Consider the following 25,504-nt stretch of genomic DNA (forward strand, 5'->3'; position numbering starts at 1 on the left):
GGTAAAATATTTGTTTTAAAAGAACATTGACGATATATACATATATATTTTTATTTCTTTATTGAACCACATCCTCCATGTTTCTTAATGGCTTTCCTGGCCGAAAAAAATGTTCCTTTCTGAGGTCAGGATTTTCTTTGCTTTTGCTTAATAGACCGCAAATCCAAGTGCATTGACTTCTTTTGTGAACTCCTAAGAGTTGCTGGTATACTTCAGACTGGCAATATCAAATATGTTAGTTTGGCTGCCTAAAGAATAAGGTTATTGTTAGTGATTGAAATATGGATAGTTATAAATTTGATTTTAATCTATACGTCCGATTCGATTTTCTATATTTTGGGGGCATTGTATTTCAATTATCTGCATTTATTTGTAAGAAATTAAATAACTGATAAAAAATTCATTCATAATTGAGAAATGGTAGCAAAAGAAATTTAGAATTTACCAGATCCTTTTGTTTGCAGAGATCAGTTCTACAGCGAGCGCAGTGAAGGACGAGGCCGAGCCGAGCGCGACAGAGAACGCGAACGGGAGAAAGAGCGCGAGCGGGAACGCGAGCGCATGGGTATGATGATGTCCGGAGTGGGGTATGGGCGCGGAGCTGCCAGTGGCTCGACACGCCCGCCGGTTGGTCCTCATCCACACATGCAATCCACGGCGCCCGCAATGCGCGATAAGAGACACCGCTGGTTTGTCGCGCTCTTCGACTACGACCCGACCACTATGTCGCCCAATCCTGACGCCTGTGAAGAAGAACTACCCTTTACGGAAGGTGACATTATCAAGGTAAGCTTTCTGTTTAAGGGCACTTTTATATCAGCATTAGCAGCTGATTGAAAAGACTAGCTAAGAATAGGTGTGCCTAATGACCCAATTTTTTTTGTGTAGGTTTTGTTAAGAGGCTATTTTGCATTACGGAGTGGGTGGTATCTAGTGGTCATTAAGGTGTGTTTATAAATGGGAGATCATCATTTGTTCGAATCGTGCGATCTTATTGCGACGTATCCAGGCAGTTAGCAACAACATCTGTACAAATTATGCTCATATCTGTACAAAAATACTTTCTACCAGACCCAGCATAAACAAATTTCACTTAAATGGGCCGAGTGCCTTGCGAGAAACATGTTACCTCACATATAAACCCATGGATCAATGGACGCCCTAACTTGTAAAATACTCTATTGGAAGAAAAAGCGATAGGCCACTCTTCCTTTCTCGGAGCTATTCAATCGCGTTGCCACCTTTCTTCCAGGTTCAGACCAATGTTTGCCTCTATAGACAAACATTGGCATTTCTCTTATATAAGGTAAGTGGGGGGAAGATGCCACACTTAACACTTATTTCCGTTTTGTAGGAAACTGGGTTATCGAAAAACAACACCAAATGTATCAACGTCCAGGTTGTCTTTTACTCTTTAATTACATATATATATTAGTATATTAGATTAATTGCAAAACCATTAAAAATGCATTTGAAAAATATTTGTCAAAACTGGTGCGGGGGAAGATGCAACAATATCTTAAGATATAAATTGAGAAAGAAAAAATTACAAATTTAATGTTAGGTAAACAGGAAAATATTCTCATTAAACACTGAGGGGAAGGTACACCGAACAAAAGACATTTTTTGTTTAATTTTTAACATTTTTTGCAATGCAAATTGTCTTTCCTGCAAATTTCATGTAGCCATCCCTTGCATGTTATGCATTGAAGCCAATCGCATTTTTGGCCCTTCCTATCATAAAAATATCCTTTACACTCAATACAAAAATCATCGTCCTCCTCTTCAATGTCACTCTCACCACTGGTCATTACCAAATTATCGGGAGCGGAGGATGCTGAAGATGAACTGGCCTTCCTTTTCTTTTTCTGCAGTACTTTCCCCCTTTTTTTTGTCGGCAGAGCAGCCTTTCTTCTCAATGCCTCCCGTTTCTCCACCGTCGTAAGGACTTCAGCAGTTTGCTTTCTTCGAGTTTGCTTGGGTTTCTGAAATCTGGGGATAGGACTAATTTCTTCAAAAGAAGTGATGGCACCGCTGCTGCTTGTTGAAGCTATCGCCAGAGGTGCGTTAACTTCTTGTGTGGCATTCAAATTTTCTTTCATATTGTCAGAAATGGCATAAGCATGTTCTGGAATTTTTCGCGGATCGTATGGATAAATTCCGCATGCAAAAAATCCCACGCTGCCATTTCCAACAGAGGCTGCCCTATTCCACGCGGCGCTCAGTAAAGACCCAAATTGAAGTCTGGTGTTTCTGCGTCCGGGTTGTTAAGGGCCAGCTGCCAAAAAGTTTTGTCTTTGATTTCTATTCCCTATAACATGATATTAGTTAGTTTTCCTTTTTATTTAATAGTTTTTAATGATGGATCAATATGACCCGAGGTGACGGCTTATGGCACTTCACATAAGGTGACGGCTCAAGGGTTAATAATATTAATGTATTATACAAAAACTATATTTCGTTTGTCAGTAATTGTTTTATATTGATTTTATGTTATAAAATATATCATTATAATGTAATAATGAATGAGAATCAATATGAAATTGAAACACTTCAATAGGTGGCATCTTACCCCAAGCACTGGAGGAAGACGCCACATAGGTTCATTTTTGTACTAAGGCTTCAATCATGTTGTTTCAAGCTAACACGTACTCACCAAGATGTACACGACACAAATATCACGGAATTATTACGTTTAATCTAGTCAATCCATCACCAAACCTTAAGTATCGACAACGAAATATTATAAAATGGGTACTTACCAAGTTCAAAGAGTTGAATTTTCAGTTTAACGACGATTAAACTAGATATAAATAGAAATACTCACAAGCATGGTATTCACAGTTGTTTACTACACACTTTAACGTAGGAATTGCTGTCATCCAGTTGTAGATATGCAAAATATGACGATACTTGCATCTTCCCCCAACTGGCATCTTCCCCCCACTTACCTTACCCATGGTATCTCAGAGCGTTTGTTTGATCTCAATTCCATATGAAGAACTACAAATACCCATTTTCAATGAAACACATCCCAGTCTTACAATATCCAGCTCCCAGATCGGCGGGCACCCAAATAATAGTGTGGGTTAAATATTACCTGTAAGTAGTAAGATTTGTTTTTACAGGTGTTTGGAGACAAAGATGCTGACGGATTCTACTGGGGCGAATGTCGAGGAAGGCGTGGTTTTGTTCCGCACAACATGGTGGTTGAAGTACAGGTGAGTAACTTATTACAAATGAAATTTATTCTAGTAATTCACGAATTAACCTCAATAACCCTTAATACATTCAAACCCTTGGTTAATTTCCAAGCAAATCGCAATTCCTTTCCTATTTCTTGCTAAGCTGCTCTTGCGATGCCTGCTTGGCCAACGTAGAGAATAAGTTACACTCTCTAACCAGATTTTTATTTTTGTTACTAACTTGCAGGGGATGGAGGGTTCAGCGGCCGGTATGAAAGACCGGGCGCGGGATCGAGATCGCTGGGGAGACATCTACGCCAACATGCCGGTTAAGAAGATGATTGCTATGTACGATTATGATCCACAAGAACTGTCGCCAAACGTGGACGCCGAAGTGAGTACCAATTACAAGTTTTTCTTATGCTTGGTTTGATATTTAGGGAGTTCGTTCTCACTGTACGGCAACATTGAACTTGCTTCTAAAGATGCTAGAGGTAGTACGGTTTACAGTTCTACCACCTGCAGAACAGGAGAACTGCAATCTGTTTTTATAGTGTCCCGCCAAGTATAAAGTACAAATCTACCACCATGCAATATAAAGAGTATTTACAACATAAGCATGCCCCTAAAATACTACACCTAGTACTCAGGGCAATGTGCCCAAATAAAATTGAAGCCATAATTACTTTATGAAGCTTATTGAAAATACGTTTCATTAATTTTTGTATCGATCATAGGTCTCCGGAGTAAAAAGTTGTAACTCTGGGTTGAAATTTCTGAACATCATATCTTAGCCTATTCAATTTTCCTTTGGCCTGTTATATTTATTTATAAATATTTACCATCATTCTTCTCTAGATATTTATAGAGTTCAGTGACGTGCATATATACAGGGTGTCCCAAGCAATATGGATAACGACTTTTTCTCGGAAACTAAGATAGCTAGAAAAAAACTAAAAAATACGTGTTCCCTTAGTTTTTTGTTAGGAATCCAAATTTAATTTGTAAATTCTTTTCGGTGCTTCCAGAAGCGAGATACAGGCACCAACTTCATTTCTTCAAATGGGAAGGTGCGATTTTTATTTCAGAAATAGATTCCTCTATTTTTTTAAAGAAAAATTTACTTGTACTGTTTTTTTCTGTGAGCGATATTTTACAAGTTATGAATGAAAACATGATTCTTATAATAAACGTCAAAATGATAATATATTAACGGTTTTTTGATTAAATAAGAAGAAAAGTACTATTTTATTATAAATTTTACTCCTCATTAATATTACAGATCATGCTCGAAATGGCGTCCACCATTAGAGATGCATAGACATGCACTTTCCTGCCAATTGCCCCTTACTGCCAAAGAAATAGTTTCGGCTTTAACCGAGTTACAGGTATCTATTATTCTCTGCTTTAGTTCATCGACAGATGCAATCCCGGCTTGATTCTGATGCAACTAGATTTAGAATGCTTTTCGATAAGCAGAAATAAGGAAAGAAAGAAAAAAGTTATGAATAATCACCTTGTTTTTCAGGTATCCCCAAAGGAAATAGTCCATAGGTGTCAAATCCGGTGAGAGAGGTGGCCACTGAATAGCCTCTGTGATGGATATAACACCATCAGGCATGTAAAGAGATATCTCGATAGGAAATTTGATGGGCTATCAAAAAGCATTTCTAAATCTAGGTGCATCAGAATCAAGCCGGGATTGCATCTATAGATGAACTAAAGCAGAGAATAATAGATACCTGTAACTCGGTTAAAGCTGAATCTATTTCTTTGGCAGCAAGGGACAATTAGCAAGAAACAGCATGTCTATGCATCTCTAATGGTGGAGGCCAGTTCGAGCATGATCTGTAATATTAATGAGGAGTAAAATTTATAATAAAATAGTACTTTTCTTCTTATTCAATCAAAAAACCGTTATAATATTATCATTTTGACATTTTTTATAAGAATCATGTTTTCATTCATAACTTCTAAAATATCGCTCACAGAAAAAAACCGTTCAAGTAAATTTTTCTTTAAAAAAAAATAGAGGAATCTATTTCTGAAATAAAAACCCCACCTCCCCATTTAAAAAAATGAAGTTGGTGCCTGTATCTCGCTTCTGGAAGCACCGAAAAAATTTACAAAGTAAATTTGGATTTCTAACAAAAAACTAAGGGAACACGTATTTTTTAGTTTTTTTCTAGCTATCTTAGTTTCCGAGAAAAACTCGTTATCCATATTGCTTGGGACACCCTGTATATATGTATAGTATATAAAAAAGAAAGCTTTCTTCTTATTTTCTAAAAGTATTCATTTCTATAGCGGTTAAAGTGTCGGGTCACCAAAGCGAGCTGAAATTTAGTATTACTGAACTATCAGGAACGCAATAGTGTATAAATATTTGGCGTAAATTTAAGCGATAAATTAGGTTTCCAGCAAGGAATGGAGTATTAGTACTAGATTTTTGGAGTTTCGTGAGCGACTTTGTTTAAACATAGAACGCTAAGTGTTTATTGAATAAATATTTAAATATTTTGTTTGATTTGATTATTGCGTCTTGCAATGAAGGACTAGTTTTGGTTTGGTGTTTGCTTAAACTGCAGGTGGAACTGTCCTTTAACACGGGTAATGTGATCTACGTATACGGCGAGATGGGTGATGACGGCTTCTATATGGGCGAGCTGGATGGTGTGCGTGGCCTGGTGCCGTCCAACTTCCTGACGGAGGCTCCGCCAGAGTACGGTGGTAAGGGCGGCGGCCGGCAGGTGGGCGCTGCTGTGGGCGCGCCAGCCGTAGGAACACACCGCCAGGACCGCGGCCATGGGCCCGGCGCTCGGGGCCCGCCACCCCCTCCTAGGAATGAGCCGCGCGCCGACCGTAGGAAAGGTAATCACCAAACTGATCTATTATATCTAAACATTGATATTTATTTATTTTTTTCAATCAACTTCCAACAAAATAAACTTAATTACCAAGGTGGATGCAAAACTAAACAGTGAAGTTTAAACATTTTCCTCAATATATGGAAATGTAATCTTCTTTTATTTAATTTAATTTTAATTACTATTATTATATTTTATTAAATTAGTTTTAATGTGTTCCTTGTTTTATCCTGAACTTTCGTTTTGGACTTGTCAGAAGGGCTCTGTGAGAGAAATACTCCTACTTCTAGAAGTCCACAGTGGGCTGCGAGGCACTGCAACTTTGCTCTTAAATAACATTCAGTAAATCTTCATTTAACTTGTTGCTATATCAGGAACTACTGAAATCCCTAATGGCGATTCCTAAATTCTTATCTAAGCCTCGCAATTTAAAATCGGCAGTTAGATTTCACCAAGGAGTTGTAACGAATTGAGTACAATAGATTTTTTAGGGCATTTCAGTTTCATGAGATCAGAGATTTTCGCACTTGTAGTCCAAAGTTGACTTTTGCCTCCCAAAATATTTTTTTTTCACACATCTTGATTTCGAGCCTAGCTTTCTAGTTTGTCGCATCCAGCTTTTCAGATTTTTTTACAGGTAGTTAAAGGTAAAATATACCTTTCTCTCGTGCTCTTTCTTCTTCTTATGTCAGGGAGCATTCCCTCTTCATTTATTCATTTATTTTATTTTATTTTTTACCATTAAGTTTATAAATCGCTTTTCATGGAATAATAAGTGAATAGCTGTCCTTGTTAATGGTATTTTCCAACTTTTTTGTTCAAATACAGAATAGACTGTCCATTTCATTGTATCTGAACAAATTTTATACTTCAGAAGACAAATAAGAAAAGGTTTCTTTTGATCAATGTTCGCATTTATCTCGACAATTTTACAATTGCAACAGCTGACAGAGGTTGCGGCAATGATGTTTAAGTCACACAATTAGCCAGGAATACCACCTTAATAGATTTTTTTTTGAGATTACCTCTAAACTGGATCTATAAATTCCATTAAACTTGAGATGGAGATTCTATTTCTTAGATACATTATCTATAAATTTATTTGGAATATCCCCCATTGAAATTCATTTTTCGGTATTTTTGAGTGAGGTAGTCATTTCATTAGACCCTTTAAAGTGCCATTTGATTAGTCTTTATGGCCAGAAGTGATAGTAATTGTATAAAATTATCAAGTGAGAAACTAATATTCCGAAATTGAAAAAAAATAGAGCAACCGGAATACAAGGGTTTCAGTTTTCTGCGATTTTCTCAAAAATCACTTTAGTGATCTCGTTATTTTACCAATAAATATTCATATATATTTATATATAACTTTAATATAAACTTTTCTTGGAAGAATCGAATTAGGGCGGTTCTTGGAGTTGTAGGTTCCTTCTGGAATATAGTTTTATTGAGTTATATGGTAATGCCACTCAAGTACTATAATAATGAGAATTAAATAGGTTGCCTGATTTAAAATTTGAAGAAAACCACCTACAGAAAGTATGAATCTCTTGAACTATTTCTTACTAGCTTTCGTTGCGACTACTTAGATAAAAGCTTATTACTTTTGTTTGAAATTCTTTTCATCAAAATTGATTTAAGGAGCGTCATACCTCTCTCAAAAGTACAATTGAATCCTATGTCGCAGATAACAAATATTTTGTAAAAATTTGAAGTTTGTAAGTTTTAATCTACTTAAGGTATTTCTTGAGAATTATAGTTAGGGAAGTCTTGGAGGTTTTTACATCAAATGTTTTCAAAAAATATTTTGAGCAGGTTCTTTGGAAGGATACCAGAGCATGCCAACCCACTGGATATTGAATAGTACCTTCTACAAATTTTGTGTACTAAATATACACTTAACTATAGTACTAAACACTATGCGTGCCATGGTCATGTGATCGCACTTTGCTGTGGGCTACTAGATGATATTGGAAGATCCCACACAGTAACCTTTAAACAAAAAACAAATCTTAATTCTTTAGATTCTCGATCGGGTAACAATTTTCTGTTAGAATTGGCTATTAAATAAACTATGAAATGAAACTCAGTTTAGCTTTCCCTCAATCTTCTGTGAGTATTTCTGTCTGTATTGCAGGAGTGGCCTAAACCTACCCACCGTACCAGATGGGCGACTCTGCAACCAGCAAAGTTTGTTTTTGTTTGTTTAATTTGTTTTGTTTTTAGTTTTCTTTTGTTTTTGTTTCAGTGTGTTGTTTTTTTAAACAAACAAAATATTCGCAGAGTAATAAATTAATTATTTAAAACTAAAATATTTTTCTCTAAGTGTACGTTTTAAAACAGGGCATTAATTTTTTTCTGAATTTACTTGTTTAATTTTATAAATTATTCTATGCTTAATAAGTTTTTTTTTATAAATTTGTTTCATCATTACCTCTTCTTTTTAAATTCAGTGTTGGGATTGTTCCCAAATTTGAGACTTGAAGCAGGGCACTGTAAAATTTGGTATTCAGGTTTAATCTAACCTCACAAAACATGGTCTAGAAAAATTCGGTCATGAGGTGGATCTAGGCAGCCAAATTACGCTTAAGTGAACTTCTTTTAGGTCTAGTAAAAAAAACAACGCTTCTCTTCCCGCTTTTTTCTTTCCTCACCTGTAGTTTTAACACTCTTCTGGTCTTAAAATGCCAGAAGATTAGTGGGATGGACTTATCAGTTGAATAAGGTCATAAGTAACTACTGCTCTAGCTCAAGGCTCGTAGCAGCACGGAATAGGAGCCGGGTCTTTGAGGTCTTCTAAGGATCACCCATATCACGTCCAATAACTGGAGATCCTTCTTCCATATTAACCCCTAATTAAATAGCATGCATCTTTGAGCAGTCCCCGTCCAAAATACTAGTTCCTGCTAACTTTTTGTGACTCTCCACAAACACAGAAATTAAGGTCGTTACTCACCGGCCAAAGTCTTCTTGCTGCGGTCTCTTGGGAAACAGGACCCAATATATAAATTGCATGAATTTTCGCCTGGAAGATGCTGGTGAAGTTGCTTCAAAGTTCCGAGTGGTACTTGGTCCAGACATTCGCGGACACATAAAGAGGTCCCGTGATCCTATCATTAATAATTCCGTTAAATTTTCTATTCCTAGGAGCTTCTTGCAGCTTACTGTCCGGTGATTGATTTTGTCGTCTGTAACGAGAGAACACTATTCGTATACATAATTAAAAAAAAAATTCTTGGCCAACCACGGATCAACTGGGGGCTCATAAATATAGTTCAGAAAAAAGTTTCAAATTTCTCATATTTCAAGAAGAGAGGCTAGAAAGCATAAACCGGTCTAATATCGAGTGATTCGAACAGCCGCAAGCACCACAACAAAGAACTGTTTGTTATCACCGTAAACCTGGGAAAGCTAGCCACAATCTTTCAGGCAAAAGCTTGATGCAATAGTCATTTTGGTGCTGCTGAGATAATAAAGACAGAGGATATTTAATTCCGTCTCTTCAGGTTTTCAGGCAAGGAGCACTTGGATTTCAAGTTTTACCAAGAAGTATATTTCCTGACTCCTAAGTAAAATTGAACAGTCAGGACTGGAGTTGTGCTCAATTGCGGCTGTCAAGATAGGTCTGATAAAGTACATATCTTCTAATAACATATTGAGGAAAACTGCTGCCTTCAACTTGGAATTATTCTGTGCTTGTACCACTATAAAAAACTCAAACACCTAAAAAAAACATGCTTCAAGGAAAAATGTTTGCAAAATAAATTCAATGCAAGGTTCACATGTTTTTTTCCTAAAAACGAGGTGCAAAACATAATTTCTATTTGCATCAAAATCCAATATCTCTCCAGTCTCCAGTCTCCAACGTCTTCTCTTAGTTATCGAACAGAAACGTTTCAAGCGATATTGATCATAACCCTATCCACATGAATATTCAGTATTCAGGTATAATCTAATCTTAAAAAATATCTAGAAAAATTCGTTTGAGGTGTACGAGTATCTGTGCACTGCACTATTGATTTTTGTACTTTATTGCTTATGGGTAGAATCTCTTGGATTCATTGGATAAGTTCATTGCATCTTCCTCAGGCAAAGAGCCATCATTTGGAAGATGTGCACTCCTGTAATAGCTTGGAGAATGGCATTATGAGACTATCAAGCCCAACTCTTAGACACTGGGACTTGCTCGACTGATCAGACCAAAGAAAGTTAGTTGCATGAATAGTCCTAACCATAAACAAACAAAAAAAATTGTTTGGGGACATTGTGGACCTGGTTGAGGTAATTGAAGAAACTGAAGGTGCAGGCTATGGCGAGATGGAATCGGCTAATTGTCGTCAAGAGGCAGGTCCGAAGTTTTAGGCCATTTACAGGTCCCCAGATATTGGGCCTAAAACTCGCTTCTTTAGGAAAATAAGCTTGTTAGAGTGGGAACGTCTTCCACTTATTATTTCTTTTGAATTTTTGTTCCCAAAGATTTTTGTGTGGGATTACGAATTACATTATAAACCATTCTGATTTAAGAAAAATAAAGTCATATGTAAATATTGGGGCACATGCCAGAGGCCTTGTGTAGAATTTGGAAGCACGAAATACCCTTCCATCTCATGACTGTTTAGATTGTGAGGAATGATTAGGGTGACTGTGGAGGAGTTTGGGCTGTTTTTCCTTAAGGTTATTCTCCCGATTTGTATGGACTGCTAGAGATCTTAGATTATTAAAATCTTTGCCTGTTTTCCGGCTTATGTTGTTACATAAATTATAACTACCTGAAGGCAAGGACTGTAGGGGATGGGACGGTCCAAGTTCAACTCATAAATCTTTGATCAAGTTTAAAAGCATTTTCCAGTATAAAAATTTGCACAGTTTAACGATGGGCAAGGTTGTGGTTAATTTGAGGACTACAACTGTTAAAGAACGTTCAGTAAATAGCAGTAAAGAGACAGTGATGACCTTTTGTTAGCAGTCTCTACAGCTCACTGGTAAGGAATCTGGCAGAATTTCATCAGAGCAATGCTTTCTGGATTCTACCTCATACGAAGGCATGGTAAATCTCGTTTACCATTAACGGTAAAATGCTCTAGCCACCCTTGGTAAGAAAACATTGTTTTTCTCGACCTACCTTCTGATCGAAATAGTTCTCGTCCAGAGCAGGACACATTATATAAATTGCTGGAATTTCCCCCTGGAAGATGCTGGTGAAGTTGCTTGAAAGATTCCGAGTGGTACTTGGTCCGGACATACGTAGTCCCTTGATGGGGCACTCCTTATATTGAGCTAGAAGACATTCTAGTCTAGTAACATTCACCGAAGCTTTCAGGCTATAATGAGAGTCAGTCTAAGGTCAACATCTGCATTGAAATCCGGTACTTCCACTTACATAGATAACCGCGCTGTCGCTCACCTATTCACCCATCACCAGTGAGCTGTAAAGACTAGCAATAAATAGGTCATCTATATCTCTTTACTGTCATCTGGACAACCTTTACCATGTTGCAGTTTTCAAACCAACAACAATCTTGAAGAAGTCTATTGCAACATATCTAGCAGTGCCTTCTACATTCAGGGCACCCGGTATTTCTTAGGATCAAGCCCGCGCTAGATTCTTTAACGTCTAATTAGTTACTTCTTTTGTATTTCATTTTCAATTTTCATTTGTATTTTTTGGTTATTTTGTACCAAATTTTAGTTTTTTTTAAATCACTTTTTAGTTCTATAATTTGTTTTATTTATTGGAATTAAAACAATGCACAGAAGTCTCTACCTTGTTGCAGGAAATTAGCGCAAATGGGAGGGCCTGCTCGCAAAAGAAGCGCCATACATATTTGTAATTTTCACAGTCAAATTGAAGTTTTATGCACAAAAATTGAAGAAACTAACGCCAATATTGATTTTGGCAAGAAATTCGTAAAGAGCTTTTTGGATCGGTTCAAATGCGGAAGATAACTTTGAACGTTAGGCGCTGGTGGAAAAGTGCCAGCAATGGAAGGTCCATCTTAGGATGGACAGAGGTGAAGGTGCAAGAACGTTCAGCTCACACCCCAGGGCTAGTGAAGAAAAGCCAGTTGGACTTAATGTCTGCTTCAATTTTTTAAATGCAATGAAATTTACACAGCGGTATAAAAATGAACACACCTACTAGCTGATCACTACAATAACTTCTGTTTCTTCCATTTATCTTTGGCGATGTCATTAGCACTACTTCTAGGAAATAGACGGTAAACTCTAACAAGTCTAAGATTCTTATCGAAAAATGTTTACATCAGACATAATCTTTGCAATTTTATTTCTTTGTTTAGTTTTAGATTAAAAATGTTTCTTCGGCATTTTACTTGAGGCATTAGAAGCCAACAGTAGCTGTGCATACCAATATATTATCTTATATCGTAGTAATTTAATAGTATCCGCCAAATGATCCACCCTATTGAACGTTAAAGAATTTCATCCGATAGACTCAATGCAGCTCAAGTTTTGTTTTGCAGATTGTGCTAGCCAGTAACTTTAGAAGACCCCATACTGAGGATGAATAACAAATTCACAATTCAGATATTTTCGAGGGAGTTCAGGGGAGCAAATTGATATGAAGAAAATTTTGAAGGAAACATTGTTTAAACCCATTACAGACCTGCCTGTAGCGTTTAACTTCCCGTTCAGCATAGATACAGAACAACTTAAGTTTTCTCATTTCGGAGAGTGTAGCAATGAAACAGTTTCTTCACTCAAACGAGTCTAGTTTGTACCTTCAGTCAGTAGACGTACACGAACGTTTCTGCATAAATTTATCAATGAGATTTGCCTGTTGCACTATTTTTCCATATAATTTCAATTTTTCTGTGAAAATACTGACATGCTTCGTTACCAACGTCTGTTTTCTTCCTCAAAAGCGCTTGATTTCCTTATACGCCTGCTATACAGTCGAAAAAATGAGTCAAAAATTGTTTTTTCGCAATGTCTATTCAATATGTACTCAATTTAAGACTAATCTGGAATTTTGGCGTGCTAAATACATACTTATAAAAAGAAAATAAATTTAAACCAAATTTTAAAATTTAGGATGATCTTGAATTGCATTTCTGTGTAATTGCTTGTTAAGAACTTACTTTTAATTTTTGTGTTTTTTAAATTGCACGTATTTTTAAAACTGCAGTGTGTGAACCTACCTTTTGTGCCTCACAACTATCTGTATATGTTGTTTAATTTCTACTTTTTGACCCTCTTCTTGCTCTTACAAAATATATAGCACTTCCAAAAATTTGAACTAGCAGTTGACCGTATTTTAGAAGGTAGACTTAAACTTAACATTTTGTTTTTTTGCTTAACGTTACTGCTAGGAAGAGATATATAGCGACGTTGTTAAAATTTTCTTAAATTGAGTTTATACCGGGAAATGTCGGGTCTAGCGGGCAGCTGCGATGTAGCTTAGGACTACAACATATCACTTGAGATCAAGTTATCTCTCCTCATGAATCTACGAAATGGATAAGCCGTTAAAGTAGGCCATCACCTAATCCTCAGTTTAGACCGATTCATCTTATGATTTATATGACTTCTTTAAATAGTACGAGAGATTTGATCTTAATCGGTAGAACTCCATCTCATTCATAACGCAGTGTGCGCTAGACCTTCATGAGGGAGAAGAAGCTGGACGAATTGGTCCAGATTGCGGGATAGATTATAGGCTTTTTGAGAACATAACAAACTCATTCATTAGAAATTGAGAAGAGTTTTTTTGATCTCAAGAGATCATGAGACCACCCTAATTTCTTGCTAATCTATGTACAATCGTACTTAGAATGGGAGTAAAATTTTGAGATAGTTTTAGATTTTAAGATAGATTCACCATCTTCGGCTGTTATTCTTTGTTAGAAACATTTCAGTTGCCACGGAAAACCGTGAATAATTGAGTCGTGTCTATGTTTGGGAGGGAGACACCAATTCAAACAGATAGTTGTTTAGAAGCTCAGATTTCGGCTACCAGAAAACTAGGATTTTACATCAACAAACCATACACTCTTGACATAACAGATGGCATCTCATGGGTAATTTGATTTACATATAAGAGTTTACATTTTTTAGGTTGCTAAAGTTCAGGAACGTCTCAAAAAACAAAGATGTAATGACTGACTTCTACTTTCCACAATATTCTCAAATGTCTCGAGCCACGAGCAACTGCTCATCTTGGTGCATACTGTAATCAACTATTCCCAATTTTATAATCATTTCATGTTTGCTCATATTTCTTGCCAGACCTTTTGAGATCTCCATCTAAAAACATATCAAAGAAGATTTGTTTTTAACAGAATAGCTTAAAAACGAAAATTCTTTGGGAAGTCTCCTCTTTTAGTACATTATTGCCACAAGAATGACAAGAATTTTTTTCATTCTTCTTGTAGAAGAAACTACTTCGAGTGCAGGTGCACTGAGGTGCCTCTTAAAGTGCCAATTTCAGGACAAGTTAACTGTCCCAGATTACTATTTAGTATCAAGTAACATTAAAAACATTGCTGTAAGTACAAAACTGAGAAACTAGAAGTGCAACTTAACAGAATAAAGTTTTCAAAATTTTCTCAAAAACTGCTGTTCCGATTTACATTAAACTTGGTGGGCTGTTTTTTTAAAATAAGCAATCATTTTTTATTGGGAACATGCTTGATTTTATGGGTTCAGTTGTTCTGTGCAGGCGATAGAAAGCGCTGCAGGCTAATCCACATCCTATTAAAAACACCACCCATTACAATCACAATTATTAAAATGATGGTTGCTAGTACCAACGAAAACCTTTAAATACTAGTTATTCGTAGTTTGAATGATTGCTTTAAGGGAAAGAAGAGTATTCGTACGATTTCGTTGATGAAATCTGTTAAGTAACACTTCAGGATTAACCGATGTTCTTCAAATTTGATAAAATTCAGGTGGGCCGAGACAGCAATAGTCTTGAAGAAGTACGAGTAAGAAATACCATACCTTCGTACTATGAAGGTATGGCATCTTCCTGGTGAACGACCGTATTCTTTTAGGAAATGAAAGTTGTTAATTAAGCGATGTAAAAACAAACAAAAAATCTCCCATTTCATTTGTTCAATTTGCTTCAACTAGCTTCCCTCGCCATTCGAATAGGGGGCAGAAACCTTAGGCGAGTAAAAGAAAAGCAATCCGACCATGTGAGCTATCGTTAGTCAACAAATAATAAAAATTATCCACATGCGTAACAGTAAGTTTATACAGGTCTATTTATAAGTCTTACAAGACTACTATTGTTAGCCTAATCAGCTTTCTTGTTCTATATCTGGGAAACCTACATTAAATTTCTAGAAAAGATAACATTTAGATTTACCGCATTGGCTGAAAGCTGTTTAGGCGATCGATTTGTATGCTAATTATAGACAACTTCAAGGTAGACTATTGAAGACGATTTCTAGACGGTTGCTGTTAGGTGAACTGGTTATTGACTGTACTTCGTAGAATGACGATGATAAACTGATCGTGTATTCATTACTGTCTACAATGCGAAATCTCAGCGGCTTGGATAACATGTAGAAATTCCATAATGAATTCGTTAGACAACACATGCCTTGCTGTTGACTGGTTATCTGCACCAAACAACAGTCTGCATACACTGCTTCAGTTAGGGGTGTTAGCTACCAATCTAACTTATTTCCCAAATGGACGCCTCCTCCTTCTACATGTAGGCAAGCTATTTCTTTTGCCGTCAAGTTTTACGCAAGTTGCTCTAGCGTTCTTCTTCTATACTCACTCGTTCTGCCAATGAGTATTGCTATCGTTAGTAATTTCCTGTAACACATTATTCTGAGGGCTCCTCATAACCCATTTTCTGTATGTAAAACTCAATTTCACAAAATTTGACACAACTTCCAAGCAGTACTTTAAAAACTACTTCTTGAGATTAAAATTGTTATTTGTTAATGGATTAAGAAGTTTTTGGCAGAGATAGAACACAATTTGGAAGTGTTGTAATATAAATAAACAAAATAATTAAAACTAAATATATTCTTTCTGACATCACGAAACATGACAATTTGGTTACGTGTTTGGCTAAATGCAGATTTAAATATTACAACTAAATAGAAATCACTCACACGATTTTCTCTTACTTAAATTTATAAGTTACAACAAAGTATGAATTCATTGGCGAACGATTTTATAAGTTTAAAGCTCTTCATCTTTAACTGAGACTTCCTCTGAATTGTTCTAAACGTAGAAAGGAAACATGCCAATGATCAGACCAAATGGTAAACTCAGTATGAGTGCCATATCGGCGCAGTAATCAAGGGCAACAACTCAATCCGCACAGTATTTTGAAATTTCAGCAAAATCGGTTTTGATGTAAGGGGCTGTTAGATTTTTCTGTTTGGAACAGGATTTTGTTCTTGTTTTTTTTTTTTTTAAGTTGATTGAAACTGGAACAAAGTTGAATAATAGGTTCCAGCCATTCACAATAGACGTAGCAATCAATCGTTCATTTGGTTTAACTATAATGGTTATTCTATAGTAGTTTAAAGAAAAAAGAATCATGTTTTTTAACAGGCTGAGCTGATTGGCCCACCAACAATGTAGTATGCATAGGCAATTATACCATTTTGTAAAAGTGTCGTGTTTAAATACGAGAATTGTTAATTTTGACCATGTAAATTGCAGTAAGGGAATTTCATGTGAGTGCATTTTTTTTGGCATTAATAGAAAGGTAAATGGAGCACGCAACTACTTAATTTTCCATATGTGACCAGAATAACAGGTAGTGTTCGTAGTGATGTCACGGATCAGAGTAATATATTATAAATAAATAAATTAAAATAATGTTTCCCATATTCCTTCTTTAAATTTATTTTGCTTTTTATTCAATTAATTTAATGATACTTTGCTGTAAACTGTGTGTTAGATGTGTAGGCGATCTGTGTGCGAGTGTGCCAGAATCCTTTTTTTTTTACCCTACTCGTTTTTTTATTTGTTTTTTTTTAAGTGTTGCCTACACTGTATTTTTTTGAATTTATTTGATTTTTTTTATTTTTCTAGATCTAGATAAAAAAAAAATTAATAAATACAGAGAGCGTAACACAAATGCACACAAGTACACTTCAAGTAAAAAGACAAGTTATTTATTTACTTTTGAAGAATAAGGGTGAAATTTACATAGGGTATTTTAATGTATTTGGTGTGGTCAAACAACAGTTGGTTTCACCTCATGTAAAAAGCTATCATTTGGTAGATTTCATTCTGTCTCTAAATTGGATAATTGTGTTAATTCAGAATGTCTTGAGTTTTAATTTGTTTGGCAAATCATAGGAAAATTTTTGTTTTGAAATTCTCTAAGTAAGAAAATTTAAAAAATTAGTCTCCTTGGGTGAAAGAAAACTTAGTATTCCATTTTGTACCTCCCATTATTTTGATGATTATTTCGGGATTATTATCTCGGAACTTCACCTTGTAACTTTTACGTTTTATATGTAAGAATGACTGATTCATTTCATATAGCTGAAGAGGAATACTTTTTTTGCTGAAATAATGCTTACTTTCTGAAATGAGATCACCTGGAAGTTTTTATTCTCGTCAGAAAAAAAAAAAAAAATTATTTAAAAAAAACTAACCGACGACTAATACAAAATTCGAATGAGGCTGTGCGAGCCAATCCTCGGCTCCTCAGTTTATTCTCAACTCTCAGTCGCTTGATGACTTTTTTCACTAACTGATGCCTGAACAGTGCAGGTCTTCCTTTACGTCCTGAAACTTTTCAGTCTTAGCTTATTTTGGGGACTCTAAACCTCTTTATTTCCACGTCAATATTGTAAAGAGATTTCCGAATTCAAATACCTAGTATTCATTCTAATATTAGTAGGGTTATAATGGTAACTTGCACTAGCTTGCCACTTGGAATTAATGCCGTGCAGCTTTTCGGTTAGCACATATCTGACAAGTAAAGCTAGAATTTTCATATTCCGAACAGAGATTAGAGGGTGCATAAAGTGATGAACTCTGTTTGGTCAAATAGAAGAGGGTTGATCTTTATATTTATATTGGGGAACAGGTACAGAAAGAATAGATAAGTAAAAGAACTTTATATTCCTGCTGAAGAGGTCACTGCATAGGAAAATATCTTCGTTCTCAAAAAAATTTTTCCTCTGAATACAACATCTCTCTTCTGTCAAAACACCGCCTTTTAGCAATTATTTCTATGTTGCCTGCCGAATGCCACTTTAGTGAGGGGAAAATATAGTAAAACATCGGCTCTTAGGCAATTATTGTGGTTCATATGAGGCTCTCAGTTATACCCTCTTGGGTATACCGTTACATTACTGAGGCTAGAATGAAATCTACATAGTAAAATGGTCAGTTTTTGTTCTTATATGTTTTTCTTTAACTATTTACTTTTTAAAGATTAATTTCGCCCAAAAAAAGGTATTTACCTGCATTACTGTTCAAAATATCAGAAACCAAAACTTGCTATCAGTGTCTGTGTGTGTTTCCATTTTCAATTCTATTTTCTTTCCATATTTTTTATTTTTCAATTTTCCGATTATTTATTTCTAAGTAATTGGACTTTTTACTTTACTTTAAGTTTATATATTTAATAATAATACATAGAACACAGGTATTTTTAACTCGTATTCTTAAAGAACAATACTAAGTTGGAGGTTTAATTGTAGAAATAAAATATTCGAAATATGTAACCTTAAGGTGCTGTTTAATATTCCCACAAAATTTTTGAAAAATCATTACTTTTTTCTTTAAAATAATATGGTTAAAAATAAAATGCCGAATAGCATTATTACCATAATCTCTGTTTTTACGAATTTGTATTAATATTCAAATAACCCATTCAGATAGACTGAAGTAAGCCATCTTTTTTCCAGCTGCTGGATGCTCGTACCATTCTTTGGCTTCCGAAACAAGAATCGCTTCTGCTAACCAGATTGAAAATTCTGCGAATTAATTAAAAAAATTTGCCAAGAAAGTTTGCCTTGGACCACGAAAGAATTGGAAGTCGGATAGGGTTAAATTTGTACATTAAAGTTTGTTTAAGAGAAATTCATATCCGGAATTCGTGAAAAGTCAATCCTTTTTCGGGAAATGGCTCCTTTTTTATTATCAGAATGGGAAAAAATTGACTATTTTTCAAATTTTCTTCTTGCACTAACCGGAACAACCATCATTCCTAGGATTTGTGAAATAAATCCATTGCTCATCACATACCACTTTTTTTTTGAAGCGCATGTCACGTGGATTTTTCTTTTTAAAGAGAATTGTTATGTATTCAATTCTCTTGGTTTTTCATAGCCACTGTGCAATGTCTCCTGTTTGTCTTTTCTATTGTCTGGAGATGGCCAATGGTTTCTGAAGACTCTGTTAATTTTGCAGCAAGTGAATCTATTTGAGCTTGATTATTGCCTCGGACTGCTCCTTTAAAAGGCTCACCTATGCCGAGTAGTACGCTGATCAAAAAGAAATCTTGCCTACGATTTTTCATTGAGCATTTCATTGAAGATTCATTTAGCTGTTTTTTTCAGAGAACATTGATTTTTAAGTGGTACGAGGGAAGGAAAAACTGGAACTAAATTCTACTACTCCAACTTTGTATGTTTGTTTGTATTTTATTTGACCTTTAAATTTTGATAACATTTTGGAAGTACTCGCTTTTGAAATTTGAAATCCTTAATTTTGGTTAATTTCTCCTTTTTTCATTTCTCCTAATCCTCAGTTTCTTTGAAAAAAAATAATGAAAAATTAATAATTTAAAAAAAAATAATAAAATTAGCATTATTTCTCTTTTTCTCTTTTTCTCTTTACTCTTGTGTCTCTGTACTTCTTTTCTCTCTTCAGATGCGAGTCCTGTAAGCCCACAAGTAGATCTCCGCCAGGTAAGACACTACACAATATAACACTTCACTTAAACGAACAGGTAACCCGCAGTGCTCAGTTCACATCCATGAAAAAATAAAATTAAAGAAACAGTAGGTACAAAAGGGGGCTTCTGGGGCAATCTGCATGGTGCCGTTTTTATTAAAGAAGAAAATAATAAGCGATTATTGTTTGAACTAAGATTTTTCTAGTCTATTTTCCCATCTTTCCATCACACTAGTCTATTTTAGTTTTATTTTTCTTCACTGGGCTCGGCCCTTTCAAGGGCATTTTTTATCCACTAGGTTAATCAATTTCATTCTTTCTCAATTTACCCAACTACCAGGTGGCGGCTATAAGTTTCTGCAAACTCGATTCAAGACCTTTATGGGTTTGCTTTGATATTCAGACCATTATTGGCAACGAAAATAAGGCTCTCCTTGTCCAGTTGCTCCTCCCTTCGAGGCAGTTAATACATACAGGTAATGATGTGGCAGGTTGCAGACCCTGAACACTTTTACTTGGTATTGTAAAATGCATTTTTTGTGTAGCTATCAAAGCAGATAATGGTTAGAAAGCCGAGGCCAAAGACAGCCAGCATTGTTATCAACTCGCCTCCTTAGAGGCAACTGAAAACTGAGGAAGCCCTCGCATCGCATTGGAGAATCTTTGTAGGTTTTTTTTCAGGAAGAGGAGGGAACATTGCACTATCGAAATTTGAAGGCTGAGAGTTCAGCTCTTCGTAGTAGACTAGATCTACTTTAGTCTGGTGTCATTTTCTAGACTCCTAAGTCTAATCAAAAGACAGAAGTGGAGTTGGTGCTGTAATAGTAAGGTTATCATAAATCTTTTTTGGTGCAATAGTGTAGTCCAAATAGCCAAACCCAGAATCTAATATAAAAGTGCACCTCTTTCAATTTTACCTGTTTCTTCCTATACCTGTCTAGCAAACAGAACTTTACTTCTGTACTGTTTATCTGAACTCTGATTAAAGCACCTTCTTGAAGGTACTAGGTTAGGCTATTCAATTTACTCTTCAGATGGAACTGCCTGAAATGAACCCACGAAAGTGTCGTGCTTTATGTCCAACTATCAAGTTCATCAAATTAACAAATTCTGTAAATGATGGGTAGATCTAACACACTGGCTAATACCCACAGCTGCAATGGTTGCCGGATTAAGGTGATCCAAATCAACTAGTTGTCAACAACTGTTAGAAGATTACACAGTCTTGCTACGCCGAGTTATTATTATAAAATGTAGTAAGGAAGTGAATAGGACAATGTTTCTTAATCCAAGTTAATTAGTAGTAAATTTCAAATTAGGGGCCACAGTAGGTCCATCAGTACTAGCATTAGTAATAGTAATTGTGATCCGTATTACATCCCTGATGCTGTCTTTCCTCACTTTGAAATGCGTAAGAAAAAGAATAATTTATCTCCTCATCGAATCTTAAATTCAATCCCAAACAACTGTTGATTATAATTGTCTTATTATTGAATAAAAACAGCGTCATGTTGGTTCAAAACCCACCATTTATACCTACTCCTTTTTGAGATTTAATTAAAATTAAAATAATTAAAAGACAAGCTTGCATATTTTATGTTTCATTTATTCAAATAATTATTTTGATTTTTGGTTTGTATTTCAAGACAAGATTTTCAAATCAGAATAGTCCTACAGTTTATTTTTATGCAATCGACAGTTTGTAGTTCTTTTTTATCATAATAATTATTTGCTAGAAAACTTGAAGTAGCTTTGAAATAAACATACATATGTAAGCTAGGTGAGTAGAAGGCTCCTAACTATGAAAGTGGGGTCATAAAGCTAGAACTAACAATTTAGTTATGTCATGTTGGTTGGTTGCGTGATGCTTGTGAATACCAGGCTCCTGTGACAGTCTGCTTGGTTTGAAGTGTATTCTACTAGCTTTGTTAGGATAGCCAGAGTAAATGTATAATTTTTTGAGTTAACAATAAATGTAAGCCAGTCAAATTATTCAAATTTAAAAGTAAATTTGTATAGATCATACTTTACATTCTTAGTCAGCTTAGTGTGATGAAACCTAACTAGTCCCTATATACTAATAACGGACGGATCTAAATCGAAGCTGGGAGTGGGCTGTACCGCTTATTTTTAGAAGAAAAGGTATAGTATTGTCAGTAGCGCTTAAAGTTACCTTCTTTCGTACATGTCACAAAGAAGAAAGCAGTGAACGAGACTGCAGAGCCAAATCATGACAACTGGAAATGATTGATAGAGATGGGTTTTTTTTCCAAAAATATGTTGACAACTGGAAGCATTAAGAAGCCCACGGTCCCTAGAAATGTCAGCATATTAGCATATTGTTTTCCCAGCCATGAAAAACAATAAAATGTTTGTGGACTCAGGAAAGGCGCTGCCAATTACAAACTATTTTATGAGGAGAAGGACGTTTTATCGTACTGCTTCGAGACATCTTAAGGTTGTTAAATCCATTCAACTATTTAGGTTCGATTATCTTTGAATCAAATAGCTGCTTATTATTACACGTAAAAACAGAAAATGTTATAAGATGCAGTAGAGTGTCTCAGGAGCAAAGTGATACGAAAAGAAAGGAACTCTCCAAGCCGTGGTGGTTACACATTGAAGGACCTTAAATTTAAAAATAATTACAATAACCCGTCAATTTCATTTGAAACGTTAATTTTTTGGGAGAGCCAAAACGTTAAATGTCAAAAGTCAACAGCCAGGTTGTTACAGGTAACAGCCGTTGCCGGTCTGTTACTTATAATGCAGGAAACTGTTCATTCAGCAAACATACAATGTTAGAAGAAAGTTTGATATGTAAATTTGAATTATTGTAGTTGGAGAAATCGAGTGAGTGTTTTCACGAAATTTTTTCCCCTCCTTTTTACCGATGTACTCTGTGCGTTAACTTAATTTTAGCCCTTTCGATTCTATGATGCGAACCTACTGAGTCTGATTTTGTCGTATGGACCTAACAATCATAATGCAACCACGTATTAACTTTTTGATACTAGCAATACTTTATTGAAATACCTAATAACGCTAGCAAAAATATAACTTTCCAACTCATGGCTATATGTATGTTCATTTCAAGACATTTAATATCATTAAGAATACATTGGCCTCACAAGTTCAGAAATAATAACACAATTCTTTTTTAATTAACTTCTTTGCATCAGTAATTTTTATTTTATTGAACTGTTTTATTTATTTGTTATTTAATTTATTATTTCTCATTTTATAAACCAGAAATAGAATTATTAGCTAAATGCTTCTATTAGCTCCTTGTAGTTTTTTTTTTTATTCACTTTCTTTTTTTAAAAGAATATTTTGTATGGTAATATTTGACGTGCTACACATATCGCCTAGCCCACAATCAGCACTCATATTTTAATTAAAATACTTTACAGGCATGGCTAGATAAGTGATGCACAGTTCCCTTGGTATAATCACAGACCTTTTATCTTGTAGAGCTAGCTGCCTGTCATACCTAAACATAACTAGTATCAAAGAATTTATAACCGTCCAGAGAAAGAAAAAGCCTTTTTTTTCACCAATTTGATTGGAGATTTTGAATGTTCATCTATTTTCAGATTTTACTAACTAGCTTAACTATGCAGGATGGAGGTTGAACTAGTCAAATTGTTTTACATCTATCTAATTAAAAAAAAAAAAAAAAAGTCAATATAAGTCATAGGCTGAGCCTCAACAGTTTTCCAGAATATGGCACATTTTATCATTTTTAAAAAAGTCTTCACTAGTTTTTCACCAGAATCCTTTCCATTGTTATTAAAAGAGGTTGTATCATTTTAATACTTGAAATTAAAAAAAAAAATCACTAACCAATAATATTAAATTTCTTAGAATATACTTCAATTGTACTTCAAACAAATGCCTGTTTCATTTCTAAGCTGAGCGGCATCAGATGCACCATTTCACCTCTCCAAAGTGATGAAAAACATAAAAACTGCTTTCTTTCTTTTTTTATAATTTGTGGGAATCTATCTGATATTTAATTTCATTTATGATTTTTTTTTTACCAGTTAATAATTGGTAGATCTGCTGTTAGAAATTAATAAATTAATAGAACAGTTAGCAAATTATTTCTTAAAGATTCAACAGTAATTTTATTCTTTTTTTTATCTAATTATCAATTATTAGTTTAGATTTCCTGCTGTTATTTTATTTATTTATAATTATCTTTTTTAAAGCTTAAACTTAATTTTTTCTTTGCAAGTGTGAAAATAAAAATTAATATCTTCACCACTTTTAACTGCTTTGACTTTCATGTTATTAGTACATTAGGTGTTTAGTAAGTAAAAAGTAAAGCCAACTTTTGAAACTGAAGAACTTTAATTTGAAGCACATCAAATGTAGAATATTTTAAGAAATTAGACATTTGATAGCTTTAAAATGGAACAGAGATAGTGAGAGATGAGAATAATTTAATTTTAAGTTCTATAATGATACAATCATTTTAATAGTTAACGAAATAACGTTATCAACTTGTACACAATTATTGCACTGTTTATTGATGATTAAATTTTATGTATTGGATTTAAATTTGCTACTGCTCTAATTCACTTGTAATTAAAATAATTTAACCAACTACATCCTGTATTGTCAGAACGTGTAGACATGTGACAGTAAATTTATAAATGGTACAGTACTAAAACTGGTTCAACAGTGAATTGAAAAATTCTAAACTGGTTCATAATGGAAGTGTAAACGAGCCGCTTATGAGGGATAAATCTTTTTATACTTACCAACGTTGCGGATTTAATCAAACATTTTAATGATGACCAACTTTTTTAAAAAAAATAATGCCATCTTTTAAGTGATGGGCATTTTTTCGAACCTTTTCTAACAACAAATAATGAATACATTAGTTCTCCAATCGAATCAAATCCCCTTACTGACTTGTTAAACATTAAATCTCTGAAAAATTTCGACTATTTTTTTACCCACTTTTTTTTTTGTGAACCATTTTATAATCGCTTTTTTCAAAAAATTTAACCAATGCTTTTTTCACATTCATAATCTTTTAAATTAATTAATTACCTCAGTTTTGAACAATCTGAACTTTTTTTTTGTTTTAATTATCCCACTTTGGATCAACTTGTTCAATATGAATTGGAACATAAACGTTAATTTGAGCGCAAAAGTTGTTTAAATTGTTCAATCAATAAGTGGGCACTAACAATTACTAATGTGAAAGTATAAGTTACTTAAAAAAGGGTATCAATATGAGAGAAAGTAGTTTCTAATTGTACAGAGAACTAACAAGTGGACTCTAATTGTTGAAAATGAAAAAAAGGGCTAAGATATATCTAATTTGGTTAGAATAAGCTTAATTATTGTATTAAAGAAGGTTTTAAGTTTTCCCTTGTAGATTAATACAAATTTATTTTCATTAGTATTCAAAGAGGTTCAAATAATGTCTGTTACTAGCCCTTTTGCTACTTATAAATAGCGGCACGGTCAAACCTAACAAACTGTCTGTCCTGATTGGGCTTTTTATAAACATTCCTCAAAAAATGAATTGTAGTTACAAAAATTTAATTAGTCGAGCAAATCTTTCAAAATAAA

General features: G+C 34.6%; 1 protein-coding gene across 2 annotated transcripts in view; it reads left to right on the forward strand.

Annotated features, from left to right (window-relative positions):
- Window positions 1-25,504, forward strand: part of LOC141461622 (RIMS-binding protein 2-like) — a 91,789-nt gene that overhangs the window by 54,861 nt on the left and 11,424 nt on the right. For both annotated transcript variants that reach the window (XM_074142790.1, XM_074142791.1), the window contains 5 exons: window positions 465-786; window positions 3,129-3,221; window positions 3,433-3,579; window positions 5,771-6,056; window positions 19,889-19,926. In XM_074142790.1, the coding sequence (XP_073998891.1) occupies window positions 465-786; window positions 3,129-3,221; window positions 3,433-3,579; window positions 5,771-6,056; window positions 19,889-19,926 (886 nt within the window). The remainder of the gene's footprint in view (window positions 1-464; window positions 787-3,128; window positions 3,222-3,432; window positions 3,580-5,770; window positions 6,057-19,888; window positions 19,927-25,504) is intronic.

This window comes from Rhodnius prolixus, unplaced genomic scaffold (assembly GCF_049639745.1).
Source record: "Rhodnius prolixus isolate KJV_2025 unplaced genomic scaffold, Rpr scaffold_12, whole genome shotgun sequence".
Taxonomy (NCBI): domain Eukaryota; kingdom Metazoa; phylum Arthropoda; class Insecta; order Hemiptera; family Reduviidae; genus Rhodnius; species Rhodnius prolixus.